The 18900-nt window shown below is 36.4% G+C and overlaps 1 protein-coding gene across 4 annotated transcripts in view; it reads right to left on the bottom strand.

Moving 5' to 3' along the window:
• Nucleotides 1–2177: 2177 nt before the first annotated feature.
• Nucleotides 2178–18900, bottom strand: part of LOC127657945 (neurobeachin-like protein 2) — an 83962-nt gene continuing 67239 nt past the window's right edge. For 3 of the 4 annotated variants that reach the window (XM_052146967.1, XM_052146969.1, XM_052146968.1), the window contains 18 exons: nt 18420–18527; nt 18006–18101; nt 17779–17903; nt 17117–17257; nt 15190–15320; nt 14967–15076; nt 14338–14455; nt 13783–13880; nt 13510–13623; nt 13215–13301; nt 12913–13022; nt 9847–10019; nt 9300–9394; nt 9051–9167; nt 8669–8830; nt 8329–8477; nt 8022–8157; nt 2178–5996 (listed from right to left, as the gene is read on the bottom strand). In XM_052146967.1, the coding sequence (XP_052002927.1) occupies nt 5889–5996; nt 8022–8157; nt 8329–8477; nt 8669–8830; nt 9051–9167; nt 9300–9394; nt 9847–10019; nt 12913–13022; nt 13215–13301; nt 13510–13623; nt 13783–13880; nt 14338–14455; nt 14967–15076; nt 15190–15320; nt 17117–17257; nt 17779–17903; nt 18006–18101; nt 18420–18527 (2178 nt within the window). In that variant the 3' untranslated portion in view covers nt 2178–5888. Of the gene's footprint in view, nt 5997–7897; nt 8158–8328; nt 8478–8668; nt 8831–9050; nt 9168–9299; nt 9395–9846; nt 10020–12912; nt 13023–13214; nt 13302–13509; nt 13624–13782; nt 13881–14337; nt 14456–14966; nt 15077–15189; nt 15321–17116; nt 17258–17778; nt 17904–18005; nt 18102–18419; nt 18528–18900 lie in introns of all 4 variants that reach the window. The other variant, XR_007972340.1, reaches the window with a different exon arrangement.

Here is an 18900-nt window from a genome sequence, read left to right as displayed (position 1 = left end):
TTCTTTTCATTTCCTGTACGCTACTTGCATTTCTTATTTTTTTTAAATTGGTTTTGTTTTTCATTGCTTCACCATTCCAATTTTACTCACAACAATGTAGCATGAGAACATAACCATAGTTGCAGCAGAAATACTACAGTCACTGTTACTAAACTGTGCTGTATTAACACATTGCAGACTATTAGTAATGGTGTTTTGTAATGATGTTCACTGTGGTAAATTACTGGTAAATTGGTATTAGCATAGATTAAAACTCACATTTCTGTAAAACTTTGAGTCAGTTTGGGTCTTTGAGATAAAAGGGACTCAACAATGGTGAAACTTTTTCAGATCTGAGGGATTTCTGAGTGAAGTCGTAAAACTCAGCATGGGGTCTAGAGACATCAGAAAGCAACAAATGGAGGTTTCCCTCGCATACAATGATAGTAGCTTCAAAGAATGGTAGAAGAAATGGAAAACAAAGTAGTGAAGATGAGAGTGTGCAATTAATTTGCCAGCAATCGTTTTGCTTTTTTTCGTTCTTGGTGTGACAGGGAATGGCTGCCACAGGGAGTCTTGATCCAAAGCATGAATAACGGTCCCTAGAGTGCTTCTTTTTTAAGATGTCTTATGCTTGTCCTTTCTATTTTGCTGAGAATTTGTTAAATGTTGATCTTAGAAATTATTGCCTAAATCAGTTTTAAGATTTTGGATGTTGAAACCTCTGCTAATGTAATGACCAACATTCTCATGGTTTCCATATTTAACATTAAAATACCATAGTTACAGTTATTATATTACAAAATAATACGGTAACTTGGTATTGTTACTTTGTTATGCACTGATGTAATAAATAAGAACTCTGTTTAGGTGCCGTTTACACAGACTGCATTTTTAAACTGTATAAAATACATACAGTATGAAAAACAAAAAGTACAAGAGGGTACAAAAAATGTATGTGGTACAGGGGCTGGAATGAGGTCCAGGGTCACTAAAGACCTGTTGTATGCATTAAAGGGCTGACAATAACTATAGTAACCTAACCACGAATATTAAGGCAGATCCTAGCCTATGGTTTGGCTACCATGGTAATAATTTGTAAGGTTGTAAATTAATAGACACATGCTGAAACACAGTTTCAAAGACTGAGCAACAAACATTGATTCACTTTACGTCTTCAAGAGAACAATAAAAAAATAAAAATAAAGACAGGTCAACACCCATCACCTATGTGAAGTGACTAACAAGTTTTCAGTTCACAGTCTCTTGATCAATGTTAGACTATAAACCCTCAGTAGCAAAGTTGCACTAGTGTTATGAAGATGCAAAGACGTTGGTATTACCAGCATGTGAATTTGCAGATCACAGCAAATAAACACTAAAACTCTTGATGGAAGATGATGCCACAGCCTGACGGAGGATGGCAATGCAGAGAGAGTACAGGGGGTTGGGTGTTGTTTGCAGGTTGTTGAGGTTTGGGAATTACCTAGACAACAAATGATTGTCAGGACGTTTAAACTCATGTCCCCCGCATCTTCTCTTTGGGGGTGGAGGGGAAATGCCTGGTTCGTCTAGGAGCAAGGTGTCAAGCCCTCCCCCAATTGTCAGCCACAGAGATCAGAGGTAAATTGCCACCAGAACCAGCACACCCCATCTCCTTTCTGGCCTGTTGCATGTAGCGACGAGGTACATTCCATTCCTCCATGCCCGAGCAGACACCCCCCCACCCCCTTCTCATTGTCGTCCACTCAAACGTACCCCTCGAGGTGTTTATGGGTCAGTCCACAGGATGTTCGGCCCATTGGGAGATCAAAGGATTCCCTGCTCAGATAAATGTGGTGTAACTGTGACCTCTTCAACTCTAATAGAGTTTAACACGTCAGAACAGGAGGGATTAAAAGGCAGAGACTTCTCAGAGAGAAAGAGGGAATTGATTTGAGAAAGAAAAGGACATATAAAACCTTCATTTAAGAATGTTCATTTAGGAGTGGAAATTAATTAAATAAAATATAAAAGGAAAAAAAATGACAAAATCTGAGATCACTATAGCAAAAATGCTTCTATATTTTTCATTTTTCTGATTTAAAATAAATGTTTCCATTACAAATTATATTATCAGCATAACTAAAAAAAAAAAAGCTCTACAAAATAAGACTTTTCTTTAATGACAGCACGCACTTAAGCTAGCATGGACAAGTCTGTGCAAAATCTGATGATCCACGTTATCCCAGAAAACATTTAGAAGAGCTTCTTGTGTTTCAATGGAAGTAACATTTCTTCTTCATTTTATACCTTTTTTATTTGACATTTGTCATCATTTAAAATATTAGTTTATTTCCACATTAAATAATCTTTTTTCAATCTAAATCTCTCCTTGACATATAGACTTTGAAATGGAAATTAAAATTCAAGTCAATTCATCCAGACTTATATATTTAATTAAAAGAAACCGCATACATGCACATAATAACAGTACTCACAAATAGGAAGGCTGTGAAACACTGAAGCGCAGAAGACAAGTCAAGTCCAAAGTCTGAGTTCAAGAGAGAATAGCTAATTACATTTCTCTTTTGAAGCTGACATTAATTTGAACTGAAATTAGGCTTTGATGTTAGTACAACGTAATTCAATCTGCTTGACATCATCATAGTTCCAGCAAATAGTACTCGTGGAGCAATTTAGTTGTAAACGTTTTGTAAAAAAAAAAAATTTAAATTATCTTATGGCTTCAGTTTCCCAACAAAAATCAAAGTTAATCATCATTTGATCTTCAAGACCATGCCCATAAAACAGACTTTAACATAGTGCAAGGATTTATGCATGTGCTGTGGGTGTTTACCGCGAACACAGTGAAAAATAATGCAATGTTTTCAAGAATCTCCTCCACAAAGATATAGAAATAGGTTCTCAAGTGGCAGTGTTTGAACTATGTGTGATCCTAGTGCAGTGATACAGAGGACAGTGGTATTATTCAGTGTATAGGGCTGTGTTCTTTGTACTTCCCTTTGCTATCCAATGCAGAGCAGCAGATTTAAAGGGATAGTTCACCCAAAAAAAAAAATTCTCTCATCATTTACTCACCCCCATGCCACCCCAGATGTCCACTTTTACACAATCTCCACTTTGACATTATTTCACATTCTGAAAGATGAGAATTATAGTAAAAAAGGATTTAAGCATTAATCCGTTTCTCACCCACACCTATCATATTGCTTCTGAAGACATGGATTTAACCACTGGAATCTTAGAAATTACATTTATGATGCCTTTATGATTTTTTTTGTGCTTCAAATGTTTGATCACCATTCACTTGCATTGTATTGGCCTACAGAGCTGAGATATTCTTCTAAAAACAATTGTTTGTGTTCTGCACAAGAAAGAAAGTCATACACATCTGGCATGGCATGAGTAAATGATGAGAACATTTTCATTCTTCGGTGAACTATCCCTATAATGACACTATCCCAGAAAAGCCAGGAAAATGTGTCCTCGGCTTTCTCACTCACTCACTCACTCACTCAGTAGGACCGAATACCCATGTGTCTCACAGACACAACTCACACAGCACAGCCTTTAAAGCATTCAGTGCATCAAAAGAAAAAAAAAAACATCTAGACAAAATTCCAATGATAACAGAGAGTTTGCTCCAGCCAACAGACACATTCACATGACAATTCAGACTAGCTGGTGTTTGTTTCACATAGTACAAATAGTTCCATGATTAAATAAAGCACACAGTAGTTGAGGCACTTTAAAAAGAGTTCAAGAGAGGTAAAAGATGGATAAAAAGGTACAAGAAGTGCCCTGAAGTATTTTGGACTTTCTGTTAATGGGAATCATCATATACTCACCCTCATGTCATTCCAAACCTCTATGACTTCTTAGGAATGCAAAAGGTGTTTTTTGGAGAATATCCTGGCAGCTTATTTCCATGTATTTAAAGTGAATGGGAACCAAATCTGTCATGGTCCAAAAAGCACCATTAAAATACTAATGCGCTATATCCCAAATCTTCTTAAGCCATAGGATAGCTTTGTGTGAGGACAGACTGAAATGTAAGTAATTTTCCACACAAAGCTATTGCCTGGTTTCAGAATATTTGGACTACGTTCATGATCCTTTAATGGTGCTTTTTGTAATTTTGGAGCTTGGAAACCAAGCTATTTTAAGAACAAAATCATATTTTGTGTTCCACAGAAAACACGGGTTTGGAATGAAATGAGGGTGAGTGAATTATGACAGAGTTTTAATTTTTGGGTGAATATTCGCTATAACTTCAAATAAAGTGGCATGCAAGCATGTGCCAAACAATGAATCATGACCATGATATGAAAAGAAGCCATAAGCAGACACCATGGCTTGGTCTGTTGTCATACAATGTTTAATTTCCACCCGTGTAATAGAAAGCTCTGCACTACAGTGGAAGATTTTCTTAGGAGAGATAAATGGTTAAGAGGATTTCTTTCTAACTTTGGGAATGTTGGTGTGAATCCCTCAAAGCATTGAAATTAAAGGCACTTCCTTTATATAAATTCCAACAGGATATGAAAGATTGACAAAGTGCAGGAGAGGCAAAGAGGTGTGCTAATTTTCATCAGCAGCAACTAAATCCAGTGATTAGATACTAGAAATCATATTACATGTTTGTGAATATATTTAATTTGTTTTTCTTTTAAGGCACCAGAAAATATGAATCAAGTCTCAAGTCTTAGGCAGGGCTCAAAGCGCATTATTACACAATAGCTAAAGGTACAGTTAAAAAATGTAAACTTCATCATTATTTATTCACCCTCATGTCGTTCCAAACCTGTATGCAGTTTTTTCCCCCCAGTGGAACACAAAAGTAGAAATTTCCATAAAACTCTTTCTGTAAATTAAAACTGTATAGTGACTGTGTCTGCAAAGCTCCACAGATAAAAAACACCATTGACGTAGTCCATGCAAAATAACATAGAAAGCACTTATGGTGATTTTTGTCCTTTTTGAGCTTGACAGACGTGGTTACTATGAAGTGTCATTGTATGCACGAAGACTTAAAAATGAACCATTTGTGTTTCACGCAAAAAATAACAGCATAAAAGTTTAAAACGGCATGATGGTGAGTAAATAATGATCAAATTGCCATTGCCAATTGCACTAATCCTTTAGAAAAGCTTTTCCAATTTAGGTGTCACATTATTGCATTACACAATGTATCTGCAAATAACCACACAAAATCACATGCTACACAAACCCACAACCACATACAGTATACTATATCTATACACATACACACAGCTAAAATGTTGATGCCTGTCCGACAGAAATTTCTGGCTTTTTAGACAACATTGCGCAATATAAGAAAATTTTAAAGTTTCAGACAAAGTACCGATGTTGCACTGCCAACCATGACATGACTGGCAAAACAAAAGCGAATATCTGCATAGGAAGATCGTCTATACTATAAAACGGCTCTGGTGATGCAGTTTTGTCACTCAGTGACAGAGGTCAGTCCATCACTCTGAGCTACAGTGCCTTGGACTCCAGCCACTGAGAAGGCAGTCTGTGATTCACAGGACATACTGCTTTTAAAAAGTTCAAGTTCAGCCCTACAACATTAGTAAAGACTGACGACAGGCTGTCAGGTGACTGTCTGATTGAAATGATCAAAAATCTTTGGAATGTTTGTTTGTTAAAAGCAGTATAAATCATTGCATTTTAAAGAAGAATGTTTTTGATCTCTTTTCAAAAAGTGCATGTTTGGATATTCATAACTCGTGTTCCCTTTATGCTCTCTTTGTACCCAAGCTCTCTGTTTTAGAACAGCTCGGTCCGTTCCTGGATGAGCGTTGCAGGACCTGTGATGGTGATTCGCGTCTCTTCTGCAGGTAAAGGTTTTGCTGAAGGCACGTGAAGAGTGAGAGCTACACTCATTTCCCAGGAGGTTCAACAGGGTTGTACTCTGTCTCTCCTGAGGAAACCTGGGAGATTCTGCGTGTGGAGCCCCACAGTCGACGAGAAAACTGCCCTGACCGCACCTGAAGATAGACGAAGATTTAAAAAAGGGCCATCAACTGATTACAATTTTAAATGCAAATACAAGCCCAAACATTTAGATACTTCGAAGACTATAATTCAATGCAATATTTTGGCTGATGAGTTATGTCTTGAATAGACATGAATAGACTTAAAAAGTGACTGTGGAAATGAATATATTGTTGTTATACGGAGGAAGACTTACGGCCCAGCACACTCATGGCAAAGTTCGTTCAGAGACAAAAAGAAGTTAGAAACAGCTGAGCAACGACATACTGTTTTGCGAACATTCAGACACCGATAGGGGAGGCATTTAGAAGTACATTAAAATATGAGGATGCTCAAGACTACATATAACAAATCTATTAATATGACATTGAAATGTGTTATCAATGGCTTTATGACTCATTCTAGGAGCAGAATTCCCATGCAGTCAGTGAAAGAAGCTGTTTTAACCACTCAATGATGATTTAAAGCAGGGGTGTCAAACTCAGTTACTGGAGGGCCACAGTCCAGCAGAGTTTAGCTCCAACCCTAACACACCTGAAGCAGCTAATCAAGGTTTTCAGGAGTGCTTGAAGATTACAAGGAGGCATTTTGGAACAGGGCTGGAACTAAACTCTGCAGGGCTACGGCCTTCCAGGAACTGAGTTTGACACCCCTGATTTAAAGTAATATATATATATATTTATTCAGTTGATAATGTGTAATTTGTAATGCTTTGTGCATTCATGATACTAATGTGCTAACCCGCTATCCGCGGCCATAATATGCGGCAGTTAAACTCGGTTATTGTAATTTATGATGACACCGATACTACTGATATGATGGGTGTACAAAAGTGTGTTAATGGGTAGACTTCAAACAAAATAAGTATGATCTGCATATCTTACATTGGACAGATGTGCAAATGACTGAAGATGTCACATGAGTGAATGGGTGCTTGAGAGTATTTGAGTAGATTTTATTCCATTTGTCGGTTAATTAAAGAAAACAAACAAACAAAAAAAAAAAAATAAATAAAAATCGCATGGGATGTTCATGGTAAATGTGTCTACACGAACGATCGTACAGATGTAGGTAAGATTGCACCAGCATGCTAATAACTCTGCATGCCAGTGTGTTCATGTTGACTGATCTTAAATGACTGAACAGTAATCAGCTGTCGGATTAAAAGTAGGTGGAGATCCAGGTCACACCTACCGTTGATGTGGACCAATGGCAATAAGAAGGTGTTTAGCAGTCGGTAAGAATTAACCACCGAAACGTATGCAAAACACATTAGTTTTGGGCAGATTATGTACTAAATGACATCACACTCGTTCGTTCTTTGATTTCGTAGTAAGTGTGCAGAGGACTTTAGGGGCTTTACACATAAGAATGTGTTCTCAAATTCAACATGTCTCAAAACACTTGCATTCTGTTGCACAGTGTCAAGCTGTTTTTAAATTAAATTTATTGAAAATTAACAATAAAATATAACACATATCAGACATCTTCAACAGGTGGAAATGATCATTGAAATTTGTCTTTTTTCCACATTTCTTTATAGGATTAAAGCACACACAGAACCAGTCAGTCAATGACGATTTGCACATGAAAAAGACGTAAAAAGACGCCCATTTTGGACAAACTTTCAAAAGAATCATAACATCCTGTCTAAGCTGATATAAAACAAATTCAAGTGAGCTTTAGACATAACCCAGCACACATTTAGTAACTACAATGCTTATTTATCACTATAAATGGATTCATAAATGTACAAAAATTAAACGTCACATTTATAAACCAATTACTTATTTCAACCACTTTATTAGAGGGCACGTTTATTCTTTCAATCAACCACTAAAATGCATGCGGGAGTTTGGGATATCAAAGTTGGTGAAGCCTGGATCTATGTTACCTGGCTCTATGAAGCTGTCTAAGTAGTCAGGATGTGATGCAATGGACATGCCTTGATGCCTTCCTACAGCCTAAAAGGCAGAATTTTTCAGCTTTTGGACGCAGCCTTCCTCTCATTCACTCACCTCCTCTGGTTTTCCTGCTCCTACCACGATGAGTTTGCCATCCTCCAGACCCACCAGAATATGACTGTTCTCTTTAGTGACAGACACACAGCACACAGGGACCTTCAGGGCCAAGGGTGCCACAGCCAGGTTCAAGCTGCGCACAAACAGACACTTGGGAATGAGCAATCAACATGGTCACAGCTGCTAAAGATTTACTGAGATGACACTAGATTGATCAAAAAAGATTGTACTATAATGATTAAGAAAAAACAAAGCATACACAATGATCATGCAGGTCAATCTAATCTGTTATTTGTGTATTTACCTGTATAAGTCTCGAATGTGGAGGTTCCCCTGTTGTGTGCCCACAATGAGGTAATCAGGCACCAGGTGCAATGCTGAGACCTTCTCGTCCAAGGTCACAGATGCAAGTAGAGTGCCATTTACAGAATACACATGCAGTGCATACTTATCCTACAGACAAATACCAAACTATATTACTGCATGCAAAAGAGCAGTATGTGAATATGATATGTGCAAAATATTTCCTCTTACACATTGTCGTGAGATTATTCAACATCACATTCAGAATTATCTCACTTTTTAAAATGATCTGTTGTCATTTAGCCAGTAGAAAGTGTTTAGTGACCGCAATCAATCAGTACCTTTCCAATAGAGCGCCCCTCCATAACGGTCTGTGCCACTATGTGCCCTTCCATGCCAACCTCTAGCTGTGCCACAGGAGCAAGAATGCAGCTCTCGCAGGGCGGTCGCAGCGTCCGCAGGTACTGCCCACGACGCACACTGTGCATGATTAATGTGCCATCCTTAGCATGAGAAAGAAAGTGATAGAGAGTAAAGATCAGGGCTCATAACCAAAAGGTTGCATGTTTGAATCATGAAACCATGCAATTCACGATCCATTACTATAAGACAAAAAGAGTGAAGAAATGGGAAGAGAAACCTCTAATGGCAATGCAATAAAATTCAACCAATCAGACTACAGGAAACTTAACAAGAAGTTGGTTGATTCTGATTTAGACTGACCTTTGACCCTGAGATTGCCATGTCTAACTCAGTGCTGATGGCAACACATGTGACCTCCTGATCATGTCCACTGAGCACCTGCACTGGCCGTGGAGACAGACCACTAGAGAAACCACCCTACAGGTAAAAGAAAACAACATTATACTCTGATACAATTGCTAGATTTATTACATAAATCATACAGACTCACTGTTATTGATATACAGTTATTAATACTGTAAAGTCTGAACTAGCAGACTTGGATCAAACCTGTTGTAGGACTTGCCACACCATGCAGGTGGTGTCCCGGGAGCCAGAGATGAGGTAGATACCACAGAGGTCCAAAGCCAGGCATGTCACAACATCTATATATAGGTATATAGGTTATAATATATAGGTTTTCCGAAACAAAAAAATCATAATTTTTTGAAGACTATACATTTCTGTGACTGCCAGACCTGCAAATCATAATTTCTAATTCCCTAATATTTCTATGTATTCAATGACTGTGTGAACTCGCATCTTCCAAAGAGTTCCAAACTATACATCGTCCAAGTGGGAGCTGTTCATTGGCAGCATTTGTAGAATGCCTGATACCTTTGCTTGCTGAAACAGCTTGTCTGTCAATACCAATGTTGCTTCAGTTTTAGCAACTATCAATTCATTAAACATCTATCTGCTTTATTTTACAGCAGCTCATTGTATTTTGTATTTAGCTAAATTCTTTTCACACCACAAGCACATTCGTATTCCTGCAGCTACCTCTTGGCTTTGTCTATCTATTTTAATACATCTGTGTCAGACAGACATCTCTCACCTATGTGACGACAGATCCTTCCCACCAGCTTGGCCTTGCCTAACATAGTGACCCGGAGACTGCAGTCCCAGTGCCCCCCACTGAACAGCAGACGCCCGTCACTGGACACCACCAGCACCTGGGACCCGATGTCCACCCCTGGGGAGAACGGCCCGCTTAGGAACCGCTGAGTCCTAAAAACAGTATCAACAATCAGGACTTGATAAGTAAAAACAGTGCAAGAAAATTTGAAGTCATTTTGTTTACTTAAATAAAGAAATTAAATATTTTACACACAATGTGTCCCACAATGTGACACAGTGTGTTTTTATTACATTAATTAGAATGAGATTTTTTGCATCATAGTATTTTCACATTAAAGTAATGAAGAAACAAATTTTTCACTTTTTCACATTACAGCAATAAGAATAAGATTTGAGAAAGGAATGATTTCATTAAGGAGTATAAAACCTTTTCACATTACAGTAATGAGATTTCTTGACATTACAGTAATGAGAATGAGATTTTTTCACATTACAGTAATGAGAATGAGATTTCTTCACATTACAGAATTGTGTATAAAACTATTTCACATTACAGTAATGAGAATGAGATTTCTTCACATTTCAGAATTGTGTATAAAACTATTTCACATTACAGTAATGAGAATGAGATTTCTTCACATTACAGTAATGAGAATGAGATTACTTGACATTTCAGAATTGTGTATAAAACTATTTCACATTACAGTAATGAGAATAAGATTTCTTCACATAACAGAATTGTGTATAAAACTATTTCACATTACAGTAATGAGAATGAGATTCCTTGACATTTCAGAATTGTGTATAAAACTATTTCACATTACAGTAATGAGAATGAGATTTCTTCACATAACAGAATTGTGTATAAAACTATTTCACATTACAGTAATGAGAATGAGATTTCTTGACATTACAGTAATGAGAATGAGATTTCTTGATATTTCAGAATTGTGTATAAAACTATTTCACATTACAGTAATGAGAATGAGATTTCTTGACATTTCAGAATTGTGTATAAAACTATTTCACATTACAGTAATGAGAATGAGATTTCTTGACATTACAGTAATGAGAATGAGATTTCTTGATATTTCAGAATTGTGTATAAAACTATTTCACATTACAGTAATGAGAATGAGATTTCTTCACATTACAGTAATGAGAATGAGATTTCTTGACATTTCAGAATTGTGTATAAAACTATTTCACATTACAGTAATGAGAATGAGATTTCTTGACATTACAGTAATTTGTCAGTAATTTGTTGTACTGTCCCGTACTTTTTGCACATGTTTGCACGTGCACTTTATATAGGTAGTTTATATAGGTATTTTATTTCGTTGTGTAGTCTCATGTGGTCCTATGTTGGTCCTTTGTTGTTTTTATGTAGCACCATGGTCCTGGAGGAACGTTGTCTCGTTTTGCTGTGTACTGTACTAACTGTATATGGTTGAAACGACAATAAAAACCACTTGACTTGACAGTAATGAGAATGAGAGTTTTTGACATTTCAGAATGGTGTATAAAACTATTTCACATTACAGTAATGAGAATGAGATTTCTTCACATTACAGAATTGTGTATAAAACTATTTCACATTACAGTAATGAGAATGAGATTTCTTCACATTACAGAATTGTGTATAAAACTATTTCACATTACAGTAATGAGAATGAGATTTCTTCACATTACAGTAATGAGAATGAGATTTCTTGACATTTCAGAATTGTGTATAAAACTATTTCACATTACAGTAATGAGAATGAGATTTCTTGACATTACAGTAATGAGAATGAGATTTCTTGACATTTCAGAATTGTGTATAAAACTATTTCACATTACAGTAATGAGAATGAGATTTCTTGACATTTCAGAATTGTGTATAAAACTATTTCACATTACAGTAATGAGAATGAGATTTCTTGACATTTCAGAATTGTGTATAAAACTATTTCACATTACAGTAATGAGAATGAGATTTCTTCACATTACAGTAATGAGAATGAGATTTCTTGACATTTCAGAATTGTGTATAAAACTATTTCACATTACAGTAATGAGAATGAGATTTCTTGACATTTCAGAATTGTGTATAAAACTATTTCACATTACAGTAATGAGAATGAGATTTCTTCACATTACAGAAACGAGTACACAATTTTTGCACATTTCAGAAGCAAACTACAAATTTTTAGCATTACCATATCAAGTTTGCCATTTTCTTTTGCATTAGAGTAACTGAAGAGATGTCAAAATAGACTTTGCATTTTCTCAATGCAAATCATAGTTTCTAATTTTATTCTTTTGATTTTGGGGTGAAATATGAGACATATCTTGAGAGTATTTGTCCAACCAACAATCAGATTTTTTCAAGCAAAAACAATAGGAGAAAATTTGAAATAGATCAATATTTTGTTTAAGCATCAGATTTGACACATGTCAGCAGACAGCTCATAAATAACAAGAAAGGCTTGGCAACAAACTAGCTGTAACTATAAAATAAACAATTTTACTGAAAAACATTAATAGAGAATAAAACAGCCAAAACCATCAGAGCTGAATGTCGAAGGAGTGCTGTTTATATGTTACTATAAAGCCTTTGCTTGTTTGTCCATGGACCCATGTTGTCACCATTAAACAACTTTCTGCCTATTCAAAACCTCTTGCCTTCAAAACAATATGACATCACTGACAAAAAGGTCTCTGTGCATGATTATACAATTTGTGCTTATACATGTGTTTATACAATGTGTGTATCTGTGTATGACAAATAGTGTTATGTTGCTTTCCAGTGAAAACATCTAAACATCCTTCAATAAAGATTAGTTCTTGTTACTGGGGAAATCTAACAAAGTGAGGTTCACTCTTTAGTGAGGTTTATGCTTAAAACAAAAAATAACAATTTGCAAGCGGGGCACTTTTTTTTTCCTTCTTCTTCTTCTTGTTTTAAGCATAAACTATACTAAATTTAATTTAGATATTCTTAATGGAAAACAATACATATACTCTTAGTATGATTTTTTTTTTGTGTGTTGAAACTTACTTTGGATTGCTCACAGTGGGGTCTCTGGTAAAGGTGAAGTAATTAGCTATGTTCTTGTCATATGGCAGCCAGCTATGAGTGCCTATCATTCCATTAGCACTCACTGTAACCTTCATTAGAAACAGGACAAATGTCTTAGGTTATGAAGTCCATTTATTAAATCGGATTCACATGTCTACATCTGCTCTGCAACATGCATATGATGTTCTGACTATGTGACTAGTTCTGGTCCTCTTCAGATACAAGTAATATGTGCTGTATGGAAAATCGAACAAAACAGAAAAAGTATCTGCTGGTCTTACCAGTATATCAGAGCCTGGGATAATAAATGAGCGGGTTTGATTTCTGGGAACCATGGCTTGCACTAACGGCAGACCATCACTCACCACCTACACAAACCAATCCAAATCCAAATAAAAGCATGAAAAACAACACACATGATTTCACAGATACTGTAGCAAGTTTCTTCACAATCCAATTCAATCCATCAGTTAGAAGTACTCAGAAAGTGGCATTTCTAAAGAAATGGCACATAATTCAGTTCAAATAATGGTCCAAAACAAAAATAATTCAATAAGTTGATAAAAAAGACCTTACCTCCTTGAAAGATCTGAGTTTATTAAGCTGATCAAAAAGGTTGGGGGGCAGTAGGTCGAGACGGGCCTGCCGCCTGAATGCGTTCTCTGCTGACATACGGGGAGGGTGGGGCTCCTAAACCATACAGAGAGGTTTTAATTTAGTTGTGCCATTTTACCTGCAATGCATTGCAACATCACAGGGACACAAAATAAACTCTTCCCCGCTAAGAGGAAACATGCAATGGAAGCTCAAATAGAAGGATGCTGATGAGAAATCTGCTCAAGATCCCACCTTAAGAAGCTGACAGGGCGTCTGGCCAAAGTTGCTGATGATGCCCTCCAGAGCCTTCCGCTCTGTCTCATTAGCTATAGCATCCAGATCCACTGCACCTGAGAATCAAGACGAAACATTCAGTCTTTTTCTCCATGCAGCAGCAAGTTCAAGTCAAGATTACTTTAAGAATGTTCAACAATTTATGCAATTTCATTTTTGGTATGTTAAAAGTGATGTGTGTAAATCTCTGCGTCACCAAATGGAAATGCTAGAATAATGAGAGGTTTTTCTGAAAACTTTCTCCATCTTCAGTTAGTTAGAACAGACAGCCCACCCCAAACTCAAGCTATCAGATGAACCAATGTCACTGTGTTGGACTGGTCGGGATGTTCAAATAAAAAGAGCAATGTTTTGATCGCACCACAGAGTACACGTTTACAATTTCTGGAGGAATCAGCCAGAGAATGGCTCTGCATATAAAACTGGATTAGGAGAAAGTATTTTAATATTGAAAAAAATGAAACACTTTTTTAAGATTTAAGTGTCTCCGTAAAGAGGTCAGTAGTCTCTTACCCTCATAGGTGCAGTAGTAGAAGACATTGAGAGCCTCCACTGCTTCTGGTCCTCGCTGCTTATAACCAAATATCAGATCTATCCACTTGTGCAGGTGAGCCGACACATACTCACTCTCCTTTAAACACACATACACATATATACATATGGAGAGTGGCTCTTTTAACTAATGAGTCAAAAAGATTCACTGACTGGATGTTGCATGAAAATGTACACATTCACAAAAGAGTTTAATAGTTGAAAATGTAGTAATTAAAAAAAATTACAAATTGGTAAGATTCTATGGAGCCTGTATTTATAATACATTATAAATACAGAATAATGAATCATAATCTTAAAATATCTAACCATAAATATGCAAGTATAAGATCATATTATAACTGTTGTTACAATTATTTATGAGACAAAACAACATAATATAAGGTTTATTATAAGGCATTGTGAACACACATATATGATGCATTGTAAATATATATATATATTTTTTTTACAAATGTTAGAATTTTTTTTTATTGTTCTGTTTAGTATGTTAGGACCAATTATGAATGAATGAAAATCAGAACTGTGTAGGAAACACTCAACAATATTTAAGTGCATTGTAATTGTGCATAGTGTGTGCATTCCATTACCAAGGCTTTGCGGTGTTTTCTGATAAAATCTTCACGTGAAGATGCCCAGGGTGGAAGCAACACATCGTTCACCATGTCCTGATTCATCTGCAGGCAGCCCAGATCAAACCCTGCACGTGCACACACATCACAGCAACAACGCATTAAACATAATTCAGCAGCGGTATGGTTTTCATTAACAAAAGCTTGAACTTATAGAAAAGCTTTGTAGAGGCATACTGACTATTTAGGTTCTGCAGAAACTCTGGGAAGTAGAAGAACTCTGGGATGAGCTCCTTCACATCTGCTGGACTCTCCATGCGGGCCTGCCATGCTGCTGCCACCGAATGAAACTGCCTATCAGCACAATCAAACCTACACACACATACAATCACACATATAAGAGCAGTCCAATAGACTTACACCTGAAAACATACTGTGCATTCCCACTTGAAAACCATCAGGTACACAACACTGCAACCTAGTGGTTGATCCTAGACTAAACGCCAATGCATTTGTATTATGTACCCACTTGTGGCACTGATCGCATTTTCAGATCAAAAAGGGATGCCAACAAACATGTCATTTTCTTAACAATAAGACCTTTCTTACATTTCTAGTTTGGACCACGGATGTTACAGTGGGGTAATCATTTATAGAGACACATAGGAGTCCTTAGCAAATATTCCAACAGCAAAAGAAAAAATCCACTATTACATTTACACAAATTCCAAATGAGGAAAAAATAGCGAGAGATGGATTACAACAGTCCTAAAAGAGAGAAATAAGCCATATTTAGAGTCACTTCCTCAGTAGCTGTATTAGAAAACCCATCACAGCAGCATTGACTAGTTTTTTGTTTGTTTCATTTTTTCCCCATTAGATTTGACCCAGCTAAATTAAGATGTAAATGCATCAATAGAGTCTGAGAAAATGGTACACAGATTGAAATATTGACAACTTCGCGTTTTCTCAAATTTAAGGTGTTTGTCTTGCCCGGGATCTAAGATCCAGATGAACTTTGTAGTGTTTAAAAAATGCATACATTAATAAACTAAATAAAATAAAATAACAATTATCAGAATATTTTAAAGTTTAGGTAAAGTATTAATAAATGTATGCTTTATAAAAAGTAGGGATGCACCGATACGATACCTGGATCGGTTTCGTCTCCATTACTGAAGCTTTTAGACGGATCGGGTATCGGTCCGACAAGCCCGATCCAAATACTATACTGTATGTTAGTCATGTTCGTTACAGTCAAGCTCAAAAAATGACATAAAAACAAATTGAAAGTAGTTCATATGACTCGTGCATTTTATTCAAAGCCACTAGATGTGCAATAGCTCTGTGAATCACAAAAGGCTGTGTTTTATAAGTAAATATATAACACGCATGTGCAATGACGCTGCTCTGTTTACACACACTCACGGCTATGTTTTACCCTTCATGTGGTGTGCAATATTTGAATGCTACTCACGAACCACATCTCAGATGTAGATGGTCAATAGTTCAATATGCATTTATAATGGCACTTATAATGGCACCGGAGGTGCATTTGACCAGAATTTGAATAAGAAGTGAATTAAACTACTGTGAACTTGCCTACAAACAGACACACTTACAGGACTTCCTGGAGAGTTTAGAATGTCAAAATAAAAGCGTGAGGGTTTAAAAGTTAAAGGTGCACAATTGAGATATATTACTATTATAATATGTTATTATTATTATCATCATTTGTTTACAAATTATAATAATATTTAAATTGAATGGGTTCCAAGAAATAACTGTGTGAATGGAAAGTAGATTGATGTCTTACAACTAAATTGAACAAAAAAGAGATCTGAATCCTTTAAAGTCCAGATACAAGTTGAAAACGTTTTGCAAAAAAAAAAAAAAACGGCTTATATTCTACTGATGACTTATACTGGAATTACTGTTAATTTTGCTGCTACATTATCCAGTATACTAGTTAATAATAAAGTGTTTCTTAATAAGCTAAACAATGAGATTTCCGTTTTCTATTGGAAGAGATAAAGTGGTATCGGTGTAACCCTAATAAAAAGTAACATTTCCAAACAATCCTGGTATAATTTCACTCTGTACTAGTGTGTGCGTGTGTGTGTGTGTGTGTGTGTGTGTGTGTGTGTGTGTGTTTGTTTGAGTCTTACTTGCCACTCTGGAGCTGTATATGTAATGAGGTGAAAGGCTCGGTGCGGATCATGTAGTGCATGACACCGGCAGCATTAGAGTAGTGTGTGCCATAGTGGAACTTATCAATAGTGCCTGTGGGGTCCTCAAAACTCTCATACCTGATCAAACAACAACACATTCTGCCAATCAGATGAAAGACACAACATTCTAAATAACATACTTTATTCATAAAAGATCTGACTCTTATAAACTATAAATTACAATTACAAAATAATAATTTCAATGAAATAGTTATTAATGAATCATGTTGATGGTAATCATGTTGGTAATATTACCCATTTGTAATAATTTTGTTATTTTGAAGGGATAATTCACCCAAAAAGGACAATTCTGTCATTATTTGCTCACCCTTTCATTTCTTCAAACCCGTATGACTTTCTTGACAGCCTGGAGTCACAATTTACTTTTAGTGAATTGCAACAAGCTGTGAGAAGATTTATCAAATTTTTTCTTTGTGTTCCACAGAAGTAAGAAATTCATACAGGATTGGAGTGACATTAGGGTCACAGAGTAAACAATGACAGAATTATAATTTTTGGGTAAACTATCCCTTTAACAAGTTATTTTTTGATCACAAGCAGCTTAGCATAATCTGAAAATTGAATAATGCAGGTCTCACTTCTCCCTGACGTTCTGTGCATGGCGAGAGTTGACAACACCGATGGGTTTGGACAGATCTCTGAAGACTGCTGGGTCATCCAGATCCAATTCCTGAGATGTGTAGTCACACAGCACCCAAGGGAACTGAAAACACACATTTATGGGCCATGAATATACAGAAAACTAAGAAAAAAGGACTCATCCAGTAACCCCTGTCAACTAAACACCAGCTCTGTGTTCACTCACCACCGGGTACTGCGATAAATCATTGTATGTGCGACCAGCAATGGTATTGAGCTGCATCAGATACTCAAAATTGGAAATCTCTCTGCAAATCCATCTCTGCAATAGAAACACAAATGAGCACATGCATAAACACATGATACATTTGCACATTTTGTATTTGTTGGGCTTTATCACTTATTTTATTGATAGAGACAGGAAAATCATGGAGAAAGAGAGAGAGAGATAAGAAATTGAATCAAGACACAACGCTGGCCAGATTTAAACCAGCATCTTCCTAATGAGTACCAAGAAACTACATATATGGACTGTGCACTAACCAAAGTTTTCCATTTTATATTTGTGAACATTTTCTCTTTAATTCACCAAAACAAAGGAAAATAGAGGGCTATGTGCTTTGTTTTATATCAGACGTACGTGAGTAAGGTTGGAGGCTTTTAAGAGCTCCTGAGGAGAGCGAGATCCAAAGTAGAACAAGTTGGGTGGTCTGAGACCAAGGATCCTGGAGTAGACCTTGTTCCGCACCTATGGTAGAAGCCACAAACACACACATATACTATAAACACGTACTAAGGCTTCAAAATCAATGTTAAAGGTAAAGCGTGTAATTTTTCCTATGTTTTTTTGCTTTCTCTTATCCAGCTTAAAGGGATTGTTCACCCTGATCTTGTTATTTACTCACCCTAATGCCATCACATATGTGTATGACATTCTTTCTTCTGCAGAATATTTCAGCTCTGCGGTGCAAGTGAATGGTGGCCTTTGAAGGTCCAAAAAAAAGCACATAAAGGCAGCATAAAAGACTCCAATGGTTAAATCCATGTCTTCTGAAGTGATATGTTAAGTGTGGGTGTGAAACTGATCAATATTTAAGTAATTTTTTACTATTAATCTCCAC

This window comes from Xyrauchen texanus, chromosome 17, assembly GCF_025860055.1.
Source record: "Xyrauchen texanus isolate HMW12.3.18 chromosome 17, RBS_HiC_50CHRs, whole genome shotgun sequence".
NCBI lineage: Eukaryota > Metazoa > Chordata > Actinopteri > Cypriniformes > Catostomidae > Xyrauchen > Xyrauchen texanus.
The sequence above is the reverse complement of the archived record's forward strand: the minus strand, read 5'-3'. Positions and strand labels throughout refer to the sequence as shown.